This window comes from Chiroxiphia lanceolata, chromosome Z (genome assembly GCF_009829145.1).
Source record: "Chiroxiphia lanceolata isolate bChiLan1 chromosome Z, bChiLan1.pri, whole genome shotgun sequence".
In the NCBI taxonomy this organism is placed as follows: domain Eukaryota; kingdom Metazoa; phylum Chordata; class Aves; order Passeriformes; family Pipridae; genus Chiroxiphia; species Chiroxiphia lanceolata.
The window spans coordinates 19,199,475-19,218,392 of NC_045671.1; the positions used below are offsets into that span (position 1 = coordinate 19,199,475).

The 18,918-nt window shown below is 38.8% G+C and overlaps 1 protein-coding gene across 2 annotated transcripts in view; it reads left to right on the forward strand.

The window, feature by feature from the left end:
• MAST4 (microtubule associated serine/threonine kinase family member 4) overlaps positions 1–18,918 on the forward strand; it is a 296,868-nt gene that overhangs the window by 45,533 nt on the left and 232,417 nt on the right. For both annotated transcript variants that reach the window (XM_032675468.1, XM_032675476.1), the window contains exon 2: positions 17,839–17,992. In XM_032675468.1, coding sequence (XP_032531359.1) covers positions 17,839–17,992 — 154 coding nt within the window. The remainder of the gene's footprint in view (positions 1–17,838; positions 17,993–18,918) is intronic.

The following is an 18,918-nucleotide window of genomic DNA, read 5'->3' on the forward strand; positions in this document are numbered from 1 at the left end:
CACATTTCAGTAGGTGTGCTGTTAACACAAAAGCTGATGGAAGCAGGAGTCACTGTTATAAATCACAAATAACCTTTGTAACCCCAGCGGTGCTGTCTAACCCAATAGCTCTGACCCTAAGCTCAGGCAATTTCAGTGGTCCTGTTGTCCAAGAATGTTGACATAAGATCCTGGCATACACTTCCTGTGTATTTACTTGTCCAGTTTTTTGCCTATGTCAGACTGAAGCCAAATGGGAAAATGTGGGAACTTTTCCTATTCTACCAGTTAAGGTACTGATAGTATATCAGGGTAGTAAATAACAAATGGGTAGTGTTCTTTTGGGGAACTGATTCTTCAGTGTGTCCTGTTCTGAGAGCAGTCTCTGGGCATCATGTTAAAATATCTGCAGTATGGACTTTTATATACAAATTTTGGGAGCTTTGTGTCATCTGTAGGATATGGGCTTTCCTCTCCAGGATTTTTGAGCAGGAGTTGATATGAATGGGTGACTTTAGTATTCACCTGGAAAACAAACAGCTTAGGCTTGACTCATGAATGAGCTTGCGGTTGTTAGCAAAAGAGAGCTTTCATCCTCTCTGCTTTTTTAGACAAGCTGCTATTAAAGGTAGGATAGGAACTATTATGGAATTCATTTTTCATAATGCAAAAGAGGGAACCGTGGAAACCTTCCCCAGAAATTGTTGACTCTGGTGCATAAATCCACTGCTTCAAGACTTTAAACAAGTGATCAAATAATTTCAAGAAAAAGTTGTATCTTAGTATTTACAGTTGATCTGTAGGCTTTTTATGTTTGTGTTCTTTACAAGATAGCATGCTGATCTTCAGTTTTCCATGTTTGTGCCATGGCTTAGCAACTGTAACTTGTTCTATGCTTTATGCTAACTAAACTCTATTTCTGGTTTCTGAATATATAGAGGTAAACCACTGGCTCTCCTTAAGCATGTATGACAGTGAAACTAACGAACGGTCATTTTACTAGACCAGGCCACTTAATCAAGTTAAGTTTTCTTTTCTTGACTGTTTACAAGATGATGTTGTAAAAACCTCCTAGTGTAGTTTTTGGTTAGTGGTGTCCTTAACAGTAGTGGTGTCCGTAACAGTAAAGCTTGGTCTCTCCAGAGACTTTGTACTACAGTACCTTGTATGCCTGACAGCAAATCTGAACTTGCTGGCTGAGCTATTTCTTAACAAACAAAGCCCTGGATGTTGTGGCCTTGAAACTGTTGTGAACTTGGGAGGGAGACTGACCACAGAATTTGCTGTCTAAATGCCAAGCTGTTTTCAGCTAGCATGGAAGAGGAAAGTGCAGCAGCTCCTCTTTCGTAGAGAAACTTCAAAGGAACCCTTGCAAAAGTGCATAAGGATAAAATTTAAGAAACAATTTCTCCCCCTCCCCCCAATGCCTTGCAAACTTCTTTTGAGTTGGATTTAGGACTTTGGCCATGAAAGTAAGAAGGAGCCTTGCTGAATTTTAAGGATCTTCTTTTCATGTACCAAACCCCCTGACTACTTTTGATAATATTCTTAAGTATTATCTTTCACTTACTGTGATATCTGACTTTCCCTGACATCATCTTCTGAAGACTCTTGGTGAGTTGCTGAGGTAGGACGTCATAGCAATGTGGCTATCTCCCTTCTATTTGCACTACATGTCTCTTCTTTGGGATGGGTGTGGGCATGTCCCACAAAGATCTGGTAGAGCAGGCTCTAGCATAGTCCAGACACTGGGGATGAGTATGTGCCTTCCTGAGCTGGATTTTTGACACAGCTTACAGTGTAGATTTCTCCAGAAGTTAAATACTGGTTTGAAATGAGAGGAGGAAGTGAGTAGATAGGTTGACCATTTTATCCTTTTTTTTTTATTTCATTGCTTCAAGTCTGTACATCTTGGGGGATGCAGCTGTCCAGTCAGTTACTGCCTGGGCTTGGTTTCCCTCCTCCGCTCTCAGACAGTTAGAAGGAGGGTCTGCCTTTCTCCAGTAACCTCAGGCTGTTCAGTGTATGAACATGTATGGGCTGGTAACGTGTCACCCATGTCCAGTCTCCCATTTTTCATGACTCTTTCATCTTATCTGGAGAAGATGTGAAATCCTTTCCTTCTCTGGAGTCAGATGGCTTTGCAAGACAGAAGCAACTGGAAGAGCATGCAGCTGTTTAAGCAGTTGTCTTTAGATTAATCAGGCAGAGGAGAATTCTTATCAAATTAGACCGTCTCAGGACCCTTAAACTCTTGATTTAGAAAAGGTTACAGTGCTGAGTTTAATGCTGATCAGGCATACTGAGATTTTTCTGTCAACATCACCACATTTCGTCTCAACGTTTTTTTGATTGGGCTGTTGTCTGTCTTAGAGGACTGTTCTCTCAGTAGTGATGTTAACATACTGCTGTTGGCTGGCAGGGACTACAGCACCACATGTTGAACATCTCAGGATATCTTTCAGCAGTCTGTTTCTGAATATTTCTAGAACTTTAACTAAATGAGAAGAATGGAACAGAAATCTAAGATCAGATTTTTATTTTATGCTTCATTATAAAAATAAGTGGTTTACAGGCAGTGCTTAAGGAGCCGCATACCCTGAGGTCTTGTTCTGGAGATAAAACACTCAGCAATGCCAGTTGTCTTATGAGAACATTAAGAGAAGCACATCTGCGATACAAACTAGAGGATAATGAAGACTCAAATGGTAATATGAAAGGATAAAAAAAGGAAAAAAGGTATTAAACATTAGGAGGTTTGCATTGCTTAATTTCTGATTCTTCTTTGCCTAACAGTGGCCTAAAGCTGGTTCATTTGTTGTACTTAGACCACTTCCAGTAAATTAATTTCTGTAGTCACAGAAAATAGCATTCACTGTGGAAGCATAGCAGGTACTTGTGAAAATGTGTCAGAGAGCTTGGATGCAGTAAAGGATCCTGACAGAAGCTAAGCTACCTGAAAAGGGAGATAAGTGGGCTTGAATCAGGCAGGCAGATAAGGATGGAATTGCCTTTTCCCGCTTCTCATTGCTTCCTCTTCGCTTCCTCCAGGCACCTGTGCAGTTTCTTCCCTCCCTGCCACTTTGGGGAAGATATGAGTAAGAAAACTCTGAACCAGGAGCCTGAGCTAAGGTGTTAGGGGATTCTAAAGGTTTCTGTTTTTATGAAATGCTGTTACAGTGAAAATGTTGTGTTAGTTTTGGCTTGCTGTTTGAGTCAGGATTTCTAACAGTGCTGTATTTCATAATGAGGCTATAGTGTGTTTGCAACTACAGCATGGTAGTAGCTTGGAAGAGATTTATGTTCTTTCACATTCTTCAGCAGTCATTTATGGAGGGTCCATTGTTTCATGTTATTCTTGTGTGACCTCCTGGTATGCTGGCAATGTAAGATGTGAAGCTGTAGGAAAGGGAGTTTAATTGACAGTCACTGTATGGAGCATGAACAAATGTGGTACAGCACTCTGAGCCTTGCTGCATGCATACAGTTCTGCACTTTACTACTACAAAAATACATGCAGCAGTAGTATTACTGTGGAGATAATGGCTTTTGTAGTCTAGATTGCCTAAATATAAAGGACAATTTAGAGTGGTTACATTTCTTATTAAATAGACACAGTAATTGCACTAGTTTCCAGCATGATTCTGTAAAATGAGAGCATGCATGTAAACTGCATTTTCTTTGTTGGAAGATTGCTCATTTTATTGTCTTTGAACAGCATAGCGTGCACTTATTAGAGGAAAGAATTCTGGATCCTATATCGCCTCAATGGACAGGAATTCTAGGCATTGTGGAGTAGTAGTCCTACAGACTAGATTTCTAGTGGAGATCTGGATGCCTTGGTTTATGGCACAGTTGAGATTCATAAAAGAGGCCTTGAAGTGTTTGACATTGTCCTTCCTGGGGAGGAACACGCTGCATAAATGTTGTGTGGAGTTACTCCCCTCTGAGTAACTTTGGTAGGTTATGCTGTTGATTGATTAGGTGCTGGTAGTCTTCAGGAGAATCAAATATTAAACCTACAATATGCAAAGTCTTTGTTGAAATTACATACTCAAACATTATTGTTATTGTTTTAACATGCAAAATATGGTCTGTCTTTCCCAAATGGTCCTTGGCTTAGAAACCACTAATTAGTGTGTGTAAGGTAACATCCAAGGAAGCAGGTGAAGTAAAAATCACTGTGGCATAGCTTTCAGATTCAAAGCTGTTTTTCCTCCTGTCCATATGCTACTTACTGAGGCTTTGTGTTAACAATCATTTTTTGACGTTGTTATGCAAATAAAGACGAGGTCACTAAGAAACCAATTTGTGTATCTCAGTTGTTCTACTTTACCTATATTTTCTTCTAAATTCCAAGAGGGAAATTCATCAGTCATGGTTTGACCCCAGCTGGCCACTAAGTGCCATGCAGCTGCTTGCTTATTCCCTGCCATCCCAGTGGGATGGTGTCGAGAATTGGAAAAAAGTAAAACCGTGTTATGGGTTATAAATCTGAGAGAGGAATTTTCCCTTCCCCTGCTTTCCCTGTAAGAGAAACAGAGTTCGAAGGGGGGAAGGGAGTCGATTAGCCTTACAAAGGAACTGGCCGATCAGTTAATGGGCCTTTAACTGCCGGGGGATGGGGGAATGTGGGAGACTGAGACGGGAGGACAGGAGAGACGGCGGGGTGTTCGGACCGGGACAGGGACGGGGACTGTTTTCTTCGGGCATCTCCGGAGGAGGGTCTGGGAGCCAACTCTCTTCCCTGGTTTTTCCGTCCTGGTGGGACCTGCCTGCCGACGCTACGCTGCCAGTGCCGTATCATTCCCACCGGGGCCGACGAGTCTTTGTTGCTTCTTTTCATCAGAGAGGTCCATGCTAGCTGAAGGGCGGAGAACCTTGGAAGTACTGTCATCTGGGAACAGTGAGTCCTCTTGAGGGGGGTGAACTTTGTTTTTTCTCCTCTCACCCCTTCCCTCCATTGAGGAGAGGGGGTCCCCCCTCCCTGTTTCCCTCTCGGTTTCTCCTGTGGGCCGGGGCTGCTCCCTCCAAACCCCTCTGCCCACGCGGTGGCTGCCGGAGCCCACAGCGCCCCCTACCGACCACGACCAGGCACTGCAGGCCCTGCACCTTCCAGCGATCCCACAGCGCCCCTGCAGGCCACCACCGGGTGTTGCAGGCCCTACACCTTCCAGCGATCCCACAGCGCCCCTGCAGGCCACCACCGGGTGTTGCAGACCCTGCACCTTCCAGCGACCCAACAACATCCCCGGCAGGCCACAATTAGGACTGTGCTAACGGACAGAGGAGTATCCATTTAGACTTGTTGTTGTTATTGTTGTTTCTTGTTACTGTTTTTGCTAACATACATACATCTTTTAATAAAGGGTTGTTATTTCTTCTGTTTTTCCACATTTTCCTCGAGTAAAGCCCCTTAATTTGACATTACAATTGCAGAGAGAGAGGAGTTTTGGTCTACCTCATAGCTCATCCTCTTTAGCAAACAGTCCAGTCTCACCGTGACTGCGACAAACCGATAGATTGAGATAAGAAGAGTTTAGTAATTAAAATGAAATATAGTAATAACCATCATCATAGTGGCTTAAGATGATTCAATTTTTTCTTTTTTGTGAAACAGTTTTATTAAATAACTTTTAAATTCAATATTAAACATGTCCAGTTAATACAGCAGTAGAACATCACTAAAAAACTGGTTTAACTCCCACAGTGGTAAATAGTCACACAAGTTATAAATTTCAAAGCTTTTAGCATGGCATGTTTTTCCTTGTGGAATCTCATTAGTGTGACTTAACAAGATTGTTTTATTTGCATTTTAGGCTATAGTTTAGCACATTACAGTCTGCCATTTCTCAGAATCAAAGAAAACAACTAAAATGAAGTGAAACTGTACTGCAGGTGATAAAGATATCCAAAGATCTTATTTGTAAATATAGGAGAAACTAACAAAGTGTTTGTGATTTCATGTTAAATTCTTCCAAACTGCTTCTCCCTATACTAGACAGAGCCTGACAAATTAGACTGTAGTTGAAGAAAGACGTTGTTTTGGGCCTTTTTTGTATGTATGACGTGTTTAGTGCCAACATGTTAACTGTTTGAATGGAAAATGGTTGGCTTCCAGACAACTTTAACACTGGATCTCATTATTTTATTAGACTTTTCATTCCTTATGCTGATTTTCAGTACTTTTAAATAAAATCTCCATTTTCAAATCTGTGCTGTTATGTCCTTTAGAGACTTTGGATTTCTATAAACTGATTTCTAAACCATATAAAAGGCAATATATTTGCCTTCTAATAGCTATAATTTGTTTTCAGATTTTGAAATGGTAAAATGGTAGAATGGTAAATGGTAAAAATGCTTCTGCATTTTGAAGCTAGTAGTGTGGAATTATTCTAGTTGATAATCTTTGCCTGTAACTATACACAGATTAAAGAGAATATGTGTGATTTAAAGCTTTTGACATTGACTTGACAACTTCTTTTGTTTTATGAAAGGTATGTGGTTCCATTATTTTGCATAAGGAGATTAACCCTGAAAACCCAGGATGAAGTATGGTGCTTACTTGAAGTGAGGGTGCAAAGCTGATCTACAAATCAAATAAAAGTCCACCTGCCTTACTCCCATGAGATATCCTAGTACACCCTGATAACAGAAGGTGATGGTTGTCCTGCTTTTGACAATGCTCCCCTTTACTAATGGAAAGTGAGAGAAAGGCTCTAACACAGTGTGAGGCATCATGGGTAGAACTGTATTCTTTATTAAATCTGGTTACTTTAGGAAAATATTATTAAGAACCCCTTCTCATTTAGGTGTTACTGCCAAGTTGCAGATTTTATAGTGCTTCTATCCTACACTCCAGACTTTTAAACAAAATTTGCATTAAATTACTTGTGAGATTCATGGTTATACCAATCAACTGCTACAACTTACTATACAACTAATTCTTGTAATTTAGAGTTTTAAGTCATACTGAACTTCTGAGAAACTGTGTAAATCTCTGAGGTGATATGATCTATAAATATATCTCTAAAAGCCATACATCTTCTTTTGCTGTTAATTTTAGATTTTCTGTACAAGGGTGAAGAAACCCTATGAGCTCTAAACTATAAAAATTCAGTTGTTGTTTAGATTTGGATGCTTTTTACATTCCTGTTTTGTGATCCTTGGCACATACATACTAATGTCTGTTCTTTCAGATACAATGTGCAATACATTCTGCTATAATTTCCTTGCCTAATGGGACTTAATACAGGATTTTTTTAAATCTACGTTGGGTTTTTTCCTTCTCTTAGCCATCAATGTCATTGTATTAAATAGCTGCTTATTTAATTGGAAAAGTCTGGATGAAAAAGACCAGGATGAGTGAGGATCAGTCTACTTAATGAGTGTAGGTTTTACAGCGGGGCTATTTAGAGTGTATGGACAGTTACTTGCTTAGATTACACAAAGAATTAATAGAGGGCTGGAGTCTTTAAAATCATCCTGTGTTACATTTCTGGTTAAGTTCTCACATGGTCTGCATGGTTTTTCCTAATTGTAGTGCTACTTAAGGTCTTCAGGCTAAAAAGAATAAAAATCTTTCCCAGGCCCAGATAGTGTTAATAATCCCTTCTGATAATGATAGACCTGGGTAAATTGTCTGAGACTGACAAATGGCAGTTTAGAGATGATGTGAAATGCAGTGGAGACACTTAAAATTACAAAAGTGGTTCTTGATTATTGTGCTTAACTACAGATCTCTGCCAAATGCAAATTGGATTGTACCTCCAGCTTTCCCCAGCTATGCTTACTTACCCTTCTGATATTTTTTTGCTAATTTTGTTGGTGAGGTTGAAGGAGAAGCATCCCAATATCTGAATTCTGTGTTAGATGTTTAGGGCAAAACTATGAAGCCATCAGATAAATGCCTTATTCTAGTTCACTTTCAAACCAGTTCAGGAAAAGGGTATTTCATGGTAGCTATTGTTCAATAACCGCATGCTGTCTTTCTCAGCACTGAACAGAAAGAAAGAGATCAAAAAGCCCCTGTCTGCAAGGTCTCTTGTGTCAAGGCTGCATTATTTAAAAACTTAGGAGCGTGTTAAAAGCAAACTCAGGGAAAACCTGCATTTTCTGGATCTGTCTCTGCTGCTTGTTCAGGTTAATTAAAACTATGAGGAGATACATGTACTGGTAATTATAACTAATTTGTGCTCAAGTTCACACATGCATATCACTGGTACATTGATCAAGTAAAGCATTTCTTTTCTCAATCAGACTGTAAATTAACAATGCATCCCTTCACATAAATAATCTTGCTTTCATCTTGCATTGATTTATGGATCAACTTCAGCTCCATTACATGCTGAGAACCTTTTACTCCAAGCTCATTTCATCATGGGTTTCTCTCTGTTGTTTTGTACCTGCCTCACATAAATGTGTTGTGATTCCCTTTGATATGTTTTTCCTAATGGAACTGATGCTGAATTTGAAGCTTTATGTGGCAAAATGGATGATTTAATACTTTTAATTGTCTAAATAAGGAGTAATGAATTGAGAATAATTTTTTTACTTATTGTGTGTACAGATTATGAGGTGCTTACAAATTGCTGTGGCTGGAATGCCTGGTTACACTTAACATGGCTTGGTAGTTCTTACTACAAAGCTGCATTTCAGAGTTGTTTTCCACTACTCAGAGCACTAAGTTAACGAGTAGGAATTCTTTAGGTTGCTATGTATCTCCTGCAAATGCTGCACTATGTTCAAGAAGCTCTTGCTACACTGATTGTTCAAAGTGGGTTTGTTATGGGGAGCTGGTCAGTGGAATAAGGAATGTTTCAGCTTGCATTTTTATTTTTAATTTTGCTGTAACTGAGGGAAAAGTGAGACCTAATTGAGCATGGATGGAGCAGACAGACTTGAATAAACAATTAGTTTTCTGAGGCTTCCAATGTGATAGAATAAATGAAAACTTTATAGGTAGTCTAGGAGCTCACTGGTAAATGTGAATGAAATAGATTTTATAAAGAACTAAACTACTTTCACATCATTAGTATTCATGGTATAACATAAAAAAAGAACAACCAACCCTCCTTCCAGAGTATATATATTCTCTTCTGAATTATTTTTTAACATGAGACAAATGATGATGGTGTCAACAGCTGATGAAGATGAATAGGTTTCTTTCTTCTGTATTTCAACTTTTTTTTTTTCAATTGAAAGTGACTTTGAAGGTTAGTTTTACTGAATTTTTGTCCTAGTTAAAGAACTAGAAAAAAATTTTTCTTAAAAATCTATGTATAAGCAGCATATATATACATAAAAATTGGTGTGCATTTTGTGGATGCCTTCACATTCATGGAGCGTAAATGCGTATTTCCATGCATTTGTCGTGGATTTCTTAAGCTGTAAAATGGATCATTAAAATAATTAAGGACGAAAATTCTGCCTGTCGTGTCTAGAAATATCAAAGTTTTTTTCAGTTTGCTGTGTAGCTAATTTCTGCTTTCATTAAGAAATTAAGGAAATAGTGTGGCTAGTTTAATATTTTTATCTACAGCAGAATATACTGCATAGCATTGCTAATGCTACTAATAGATCTGCATATGATAGTAAGAAAATGAATACAGCCTTAGAAAATTAAAAAAACAAAAGCTGCCAGAGAGGTGGCTTTATCCAAGGGAAGATAAGAAAATAGCACTTTATCATGTAATTGTTTTTCAGTGATGCACAATGTTGATAACTTTTATTTTAACTTGTTGACATCTGGTTCATAGTGTTTCAGCTGAAAATTTGGTTGTCTTTGTTCTCTTCCACTTCTTAAAGTAGATAAACCAGGGAAAACAAAACAACCCTTTGAAGTGCATGCTTTGTGTTAGGACTTTTGCAACTCACTCTTCATGCCCTGCCAAGTTATTTCTTTGTGGGGACACAGCAGGGGTCAGCCACTGCTGCTCCTTGGCGTATGTGGACCTGCTGGAAGGACCAGGAGTGCTGAAGCACTTGTGTCGATGCCTACACCTTAAACCTGCAGTGTTGCATCTTATCTGAAATGTTGTGTGTGTAGCTTTTCTCCTCCTGCTGGTTTCCAGCTGTTGTCCCTTTGCCCCAGCAAAGGTGTTTCCCAGAACCCAGGAGCTGCCCACCGGATTTGTGGTTGGGTTGTGTCCTGATTTCCTATCAAACTGAAGCTTAAGCTGATTTTTGTTGGCTTTCTCTTGCTGCCTTCTGGCTGCTCACTGGGTCACTTGCAACAGGCAGATGTGGCAGTAGTCATGTCAAATTTCAACACTGTGAAACACTTTTTCCTGCCAAGATGGCCAACAGGACAGGGACAGGAAGGGAGTATCCTTCCTGCTGCATGCACCGCTGCACATCTGGGCAGCAAAGTGTGGGTTTTCTTTTTTTAACTTCCTTTGTCAGACCTCTTTTAAAACTGAAGTGAAGGTAAAACATAAGCGTGCTTCCTGATGCCTAGGCAGTGCTCAGAAGAGCTTACCACAGAAAGGAGGATTTTTTTTTTTTTCCCCCAGATGATACACTTGCAGCAGAGCTACTATCTTTTCTTACTTTTTTGGATTAACTTTTCATACAGACTTCCTCACAGAAACTGCTACGATGAGTCTGGTCCCTCTGTGTCATTCCTAGTAGGGCTGACCCTACTGCAGCTTCACCCTGGCTAGCAGCCTGTTATGGTGTTTTGACTTCTCTCGCTTTTTGTGAGTACTGACAGTTTCCTCTAGTTTGGAAATGATCTTTTTGTTTCAGAAGTAAAGACCTTAGCATATCATGTGCATTCCTGAGAAGACACTTGTATGACTCAGAATAAAAATAAAGTCTTGATGCTACCAGTAAGGAAAGTGCCCTGTGTGGTCACCTTTAACTTGAACTGTATTTATTTGGAAGGGCATTCTGGTTTTTGATCTTGTTTTAAGGCCTTATATGAGGTCTGCAGAACCTGCTATTTTTTTGTATTTTAATGTTTATTTAAGCCAGGTGAGTAAATCCGAGGAGACTGAGGGCAGGCTGAATTGTTGAGGCAGTGTCTTCAACAGTGTTGCTTCCTTTGTTTCCTGGAAAGGGAGCAATCTGTCTCTCAGTCTGTGTGTACAGAGGCAGCACACAGGAGGCCTTCAAGGACTGTGTCAGAGCTGACAAAACTCTTCCATCTCAACCAGGGTAAAGTAACAATTGGCTAAACCAGCAGACTGCATGCATATTTATAGGCCATTTCTTGGCCTTGTAGAATACTGTGAAGGCTGTGCTTCATTTTCTGTGCAATCATGTGTAAATATGTTTCTGAAAAAGCATTGGATGCAAGCTGATCTTTTTTTTTCTTTTTTAACATAGCTGTAGCAGATTCTTCATGTTCATCTGACTTGTATTTATTTGTTTTTAATTGACCAGGCATCAGATTTGTTTTGAAGAAAAATGCAACTGTTTTAAAGGCAGATTTGTATTCTAGAATGAGTGTGAAGTAGTAGCAAAAGAATGCGGTTTTGGATGCTTAGAAGAACTCTTAAAATATTTCTTTACTACCTAGAATATGATAGGTAAGAACATGCTATAGAGAAGCATCATGGGCTTTGTTTGCTGATTCTTTTTATTTAGATGACAACATGTGTTCAGCATAATAAACTCGACAATTGTGAACAGTGACTTTAGTTATAAGCATTGTGTTTCTGTTTATATGTAGGATATAAAATGAATAAATAAAATGGTTAGAAGTGATACTTTGTGAATCACCGAGCTTTACTATGGTTTTTTTCTCTTTACCTTGGTAAGGATGTGTTTGCAGTGCCAGTTGCAGGTTGTATTCATGTGTAAATTGAGTGTTGCTGTATGAATGATTAGCAAATCTGCCTGTAAACAATACCTTTCCTGCCTCAGCCTTTTCCTTCAACACAGAGCATAAAACTTTACTTAGTGGCAAATGTTACATTTGCAGATGTAAGAGATGAGGAATTTGTTAGGCTTGTGAAGCCACATTCCTATTAAACATTTAACTTTACAAAGATGAGAGTTTTTACTGAACACCATCAGAGAGGCTTCTATACTTTTATCTGCTTAGGACTGGAGTGTGATGCTTTCCTTCTCACTTTTTTAAACATCTGTGACATTTCTCAACAACATACTTATTAGTGGAATTTTATTTTGGGACTTCTGGTTGTTAATGAAAAAACCACCTAATTAGTAAAAGTATACTAGATATTTCCTGCTTTTGGTGCACTATATGCAAGAGTTTTCAGGTGATATATCTCTCCTTTGGATTGGTGCCTGACTGGGGAGGCTTAAAATGGGTGAAAGCGCACAGCCTTTTTATGGAAGCTTTAGGATTTAATATGCATATACAACATAACCTGAGGTAGAGTGAAATTGTGCACCATTCAGGACGAAGAAATAAAATTGCTTAATGGAACATCTTTGTTCATATTTATAAGACTGAATACTTGACTGGTATTTCCCAGTTTCTGTGAGCAGTTAGGGGAGGTTGGGGATGAAGTATTTTGGACAGTAAAACTATAGTGGATATTTTAAGAAAAAGTGGAGTGACTCAGATGAGTTCAGTTCTCATTTCAATTCAGTTTTTATTGGAAAAAACCACTCCCATGTTGCAACAAATCTCAGCAGCTTGGAGCAACTTATTTTTGTTATCCTGGTGTTGTCAGTGTGATTGTGTTCTCTTAGCTTCATTCACCTTCCTGTACCCTGAATTTTTTCTCCTGAAATTCATTTTCTTTCTAACTGCCTCACACCTCATTATATACTCGGCTCAAATTATACTCCTAAACTCTGATTTGAGGTCTTATTTTGAATCAGTTGTCATGTCCTTAATCTTCATAAAGAGAATTCATTCAAGCTGAAGAATAAATACATCATGGTAAGCAGCTGGATTTAATGCTATTGAGGGTTTTCAAAAAATACTAATATAATCCTTTCTGAATAGATGAGCTGTTAAAAGTCCTTGACAAGTACAGTGTGAGAATAATTTTCTTTAGAGGAATGTAGCTGATTCTATTGACACAGAAAATAAATAGCTTCAAAATATGGTAAAAAAATGTTTGAGGGCAAATTGATTCCTGTATAACTGGAGGAGACTGTCACTCAGACTCCATCCATGACTCTATAGGATCTCTAAATCTACGTCTAGAAGTCTACGGTAAGGATATCTTGATGATTCTGTTCTATGTCACTTTAAAACCATTCTCCTCTAATAATTCTGTCCCTTTTTGTAAGGTTCATGGGAAGGAGGGAGGGGAACAAATAGGGTTTTGTGAAAGGTGTTATCTCCTAAATTTTACAGTGCTTCTGTAGAAATTCATCATACCTGTGACAAAAGCAGGCAGATTTTTTTATTAAATATATAGAAAAATGGATTGGAAGAAATGAATGTTGTAGAACAGTATCTTCATAGCTTGGAATTTGCCATGTATTTCTGTCTTTCAGAGTGCCTTTGTTGAGAAAGTATTATTCAGTATTTAATGCTGGGGGAGGGAGTTTTTTAAATAAGTTAACTATCCATGCATTTTGAATATTAACAGCAAAGACTGGTGGTGAGATGTATACTGATTAAAATCTCTCTCTAAGCAGCCTGTATAAACTGTATGGCTAACTTAACTCCCTTATACCTTAGATACAGGGCAGCTAAATACGCTTGTTTTCATAGTTCTAATTTTTCATTGTTTTCATTTTTTAGCTGAAAAAAACTCCCTCTGTTACTCCATTGCTCCTTAGGTCACAAACATTTCTTTTAAAAGAGTGTTGAGAGAAGTGTGTGCTTGTAGGCTGAGTGCAGTAATAAGACAGTGGGCAGAGCGTGTGATAGTGAGAATTTGAACGTATAACATGACTGTCTGTCTGTTGGAAACTGCCTGCAGGGATACAGCTATTGTATTTCTTGCAACTTGCTGTCAAGCAAGTTTCACTAATAGAAAAGGTGCAACCAACCAAACTCTGGTTATCCCGTTGCATTTGTGTGCCACCCAACATCAGCATGTGTCCATATAACTAGTAAGCATGAGATAAATACCAATAGAGTGATGATTGTGGCTGGGCAAAACTGAGTGCTGTGTAGAAGCCGCTTAAGTAGAATTATTTAAAATATCTCTGGTAGAATTTCAACTGACCCCAATCCTCAAGATACTTGCTTTGATGTTGTGTTATGGACAGCAATGTCCAATCTGTACCTGGTAAGACACACAACCTGAACTTTAATAGTGTTCAGGCTTCTGGGAGGTTTTTCAAATAAGAATTACTAAGTTTGAATAGGTCTTGCTATTACTGATAGATTTAAATATGATATAATCTTCTTACTGAATGATTGTAGCATCTCTTTGACTGAATTAACCACTTTGTGGGATTTGAATATGTAACGTGTTCTGCTTCTTCAGAATCGAGTTTGGGTTCCAAGAAAGCAGGATCTAACATTCTTAGTTGGTTTCCTTACATGTACTTGAATGCTGTGCCTGGCAGGAGGGGAAGGCCATTCTGTTGAGGGCAGAAAGCCTCCTCATCTGCAAAGGTTTTTGTCTGAATGGGGGCTATAAAACCCCTCTAGTTCTGGGACATATAGCTGTCTACTTGAGAGTAACATGAGACGTTATTCAGAGGAAGCTTGCAAGTCTGGCTACTTTTTGCAATCCATTTCCCTCATATTTCCGAGACATCCAGAGCTCTTATGTCAAGGCTACTAAAAGGTATATCCTTGTCTACTCTTCTGGTTCTGCTACAGTATCAGTTACAATATACAGACTTCCATCAAATACACATTGTACCTGCCCATAGGGGGTTTTTTTGCCCTTTGGAAGCAAAAGTGAGCGAGCCTTTGGGTAGCTTCCAGAAATGCTTTGTTGATATATGTGTAATTGTTTCTGTAAAGCAAGAATTGGCCATCAATATGAAAATGCTAAATTTCGTATTTCCATATTGTTTCTTTGTAACATTAGACCTTATAAATGTCTTTTAGTATAGTTGCTTCAGGTGATGAAATAGGGTTTTCTACGTCCAGCTGAAACTAAGCTGACAGATCTGGGTAAATATCATCTACTGTATTGAATTTGACTGTTCCTTTATTAAAATGAACTTCTGCCCTTGAGAAACCCTTGGTGAAACCTAATATATAGCTGTAATATTTTAGTCCTTAATTTGTCATATGCAAGAATGCTAACTTTTGTATTGTTATCTCCATATAATAAAATCATGTTCTCCTTCAACAGAGTCTGTATTTCACCCTCGTGTGTTTAATAATGGAAAACTTCAGAAATTGCGTTTCATTGCGATATTTCTTATGTCAGAGGATTGCATACCAACTTTCAGACTGAGGACATCTTGTTGAAGAGCATTGGTGGGAAGGATATCTCCCCTCTTTTGTCTTTCTTTCCTCCCCAGTGCTGTTCCCAGGAGCCTCCTTATGTAGTATCTCAGGCATGGTCCTTTGACATTGAGTTGAAATTACTTCCTCCTGGCTGGTAGCTTCTGTCTCAGTGGCCAAGACCCAGTCTCCATCTGAGGGTCTCCATTTCCATGCAAGCCCTTGAAGAAGTTTGTGTTGTTGAGAACCTGTGTGCCCAAAGTGGTGCTGGAATCATACCAAACAGAAATTTTAGTTGTGGTAGAGTCACTTAACATTGAGGAGGTACCTTTGTGAGAGAATGCTGTCAAGGCATTGCAAGAGATAATGGGGGGTAATATTTAAACTGTCTTAACTTTCAAACATCATACATTTCTGAAGCTGGGAAGGTATCTTAATTATGAGTTGAAGACCTGGATTGTACTGTGCTGCTCTTTACTGTTAGCAGCATCTTAAAGCTTCTTCTGAAACGCTGAAAGCTGTGAAAATATGGAGCGCAGCTTAATTGGAAATAATGAATTTTGTAATTAGACTGCATGTTGTGGAATGCAGCAGTCCATTCATTGTGGGAGTGACTTGAATAATCACAGAGGTTGAATATCTGTTTATAAGGGACAAGATGGGAGGGTGGAAGGTGCTAAATACTATTGTGATGACTTAAGTGCTAACGAGTAAGGAGCTTAGTGCATTTGTTGGTTTTTTTCTTTTCTTTTTGTTGTTTAAAATCTTCATGAACCTTATGCCAGGAAAACAGACATTTAAAATGTGGTTTGTTACTTTGAAGTGTGAATCTGTTTTAAAAAAGAACATGAATTTTTGCCAGTAACTCACCTAAAGCCTTGATAGGATCATGTCATCATCAGATGCTTGGAGTAATTTGGAGTCCAGCACTGAGCAATCTCTGCCATCCATCAATCCGTGAGCAATTTGAGCATTTGCTTTTAGACTTATGTGAAAGACTGTCAAAATAATGTTTTTTTAGAAGTCAGCTGTTTTCAGTCGCTTCCTTTTTAAATGACTGATTTTGATTTAATTTGTAAATTCACCTTTTGAGGTATCTTAGAGGTTGTAAATACAAATATTTGTATTTATGTATTTGATATGCCTGTCTTTGTGGAAGAGAAATAGTAACAATGGTTAATTCAATATTCTTTCTGACCCCCAAACCATCCAGTGTAGGAAATTGCTAAAGGCATAGGCTCTGAGTGAATTAGTTACTTCAGTGTCTGTTTTGAACATGAATGAGTCTTACTATGCTGAAGAAGCAGATTCAGAAATTATTTGTGTTTCTTCGTGCTTTAGAAGTGTATATATCTGCAAACACTTCAATAATATGCAGATTTGATGAAACCCCTAAAAGAAAACCCTAATTAAACAAAACACTAACTAACCTGAAATATTAAATACATAGGAAACTATGAACTTGGGATTCAAAATGCTTCGTAGAGAAGACAGTACATTGCTTCAGGATTAACTGTAAGCAAAAATGGGCTTTGCTGTGCATCTTCATCAGTGTTTCTGGTGATCTTGATTCTTTCCTTTCAGCGAACAAAGAGGATGAAGCAGTTGGGAATGCAGGTGGGCTGTAGATTTTCTGGCTGATAAGTCTTCATACATGAATTGTAAAAATCTAAAAGACTTTGATGTGCTTTGTTTCCTAAAAAATTGTAGTAAGAATCATGGTTTGAATGATACAGAAAAACATTTGAATGATCTGCAAAATAGGGACCCCATGCAACTGCAGCACTTCAGGGTGAAGGTTGTAAAACTTTTTCTACTTTGCATACTTATGTCTCTGCTTTTTCATTCTTTCCCTGTATTTGCTCACATGCTTTTCTTCTTGTATTTGTGAATTTAATGAAATGTTGAGACATGAAATGTATTGTCAAAACCAAGCAGATAGAATGTTGTGTGAGAATGATGACAGGAACACAATTTGAAGAATGAGGATCTATATTTCCATGTATTTCAAAGTCAGTGTAAATGAATGCTTTATAAACAGGATAATTCAATTTTTTTCCCCCACTGGCATTGATAAATCTGTTCATTAGTATTTCCCTGGACTGGGCGGTGGTTTGCCTTTTGTTGGTAGTGCAGTGCCATCTAGTGACTGCTCACAAGGGACTGGGGAGAAATTGACAAAGAAAAACGTTTGATGAGCTGATCGCAGAGGTTTCAAGGTTGAGTGGTTCACAACTGCAAAAAGACTGCTTTATGGAAGGTTGAGTAAGCTGAAGTATAATCCCTTGTACCTTGTACCTGCAGAAAGTGCTCCTTTTGTTAGTGTGTGGTTGGAGGTGGTGTGAACTGTACAAGAGGAGGATGACTTTCTTACACAGCCAGCACAAGTCTCGCACTTGCTAAATTTTTCATTCCAGTTAGCAAATTAATTACCTAAGGTCTTTATGAATACTAATTTTTTGCCAAATGCTGTCATAATCTTTAGTTGAGGGTAACTTAGATTTTTCTTTCAATGAATGTAAGCATTTCAATAGTATAGTTATGTATTTTTTTTCTGTTTCTTTCAGCTTGATCACATATTGTCCCCCCCACCTATGCCTTTCCGAAAATCCAGCAGTCCTGAAGTATCTTCTGGACTTGGAAAGTCTCCTAAATTTAAGAGGCAGTTGAGTGAAGATGGGAGACAGCTCAGAAGAGGAAGCCTTGGAGGAGCTCTGACTGGTAAGCTTGTGTTGTGTGCAATGTCACCTGGAGGTTTAACATTTGTGGAGCTCATGGCACCTTGACCTCTGGTGTTTGCCTTGTGGCCGAACTCCTTGGGGGAGGTGTGAGCTCCACCTGGAGTTCCATAAAGTCTCTTCTACATGGGTTCCATGATTGTTAGTGAAGTGAGTTCATGTCTGAGGTTCTGCCTCCATGGGCTGCTGCTGTGTGGCCAAGCACAGCCTAAAAAAGACCCATATCTTAAGATTTTCATGAATATGGTATTTATCTTGCCTTAGCTGCTTTGAGTTGTGATCTTGTGCATCCATCCATGGGGCCACATACATCTTGTTTCCTCAAGGAGCTGAAGTGCACAGATGGTCCCTCTATAGCTGATTTCATTATAGAAAAGGCAGTTTGGCCTCATTTATCTGGTGGAGTTCTCACAGGGAAGGAAGGATGTTACCAGCTAGCCACTGGCTGTGGACTGCAGCTTCTCCTCTGTGGAGCCAGGCAGAGGTAGCAGGATGCTTGAGGGGGGCTCAGGCTTTCCCTGATAGTGTCTGTAGAAGATACCAGATGCCTGGTATCATGACTCTGTACTGGGAGCTCCAATGGCTGGTCACTGAAGAGGGATTGATTTTGAGTATGGAGCAAATTGAATATGAAACAGTAGGGACTTTGTGTATTTCAAGAAAAATAATTTTTAAATTCAGTAGAATTTGGATTAAGTATGTTTGTAAAGTGCACAATTACTAATAGTTTGAAGAATTTGTTGTATTTGGTGGGGACAATAGATTTCAGTAAATTTACTGGAAGATACAAATTTGAGACTCAAAATCTTGTTTTACCTGTCCAGGTGTTGTTGACTGATATCAGAATCAAACAGGTGAAATTTAGATTAGAGGAAGTTGAAATGGTATTTATTAGCGATATGACTGTCT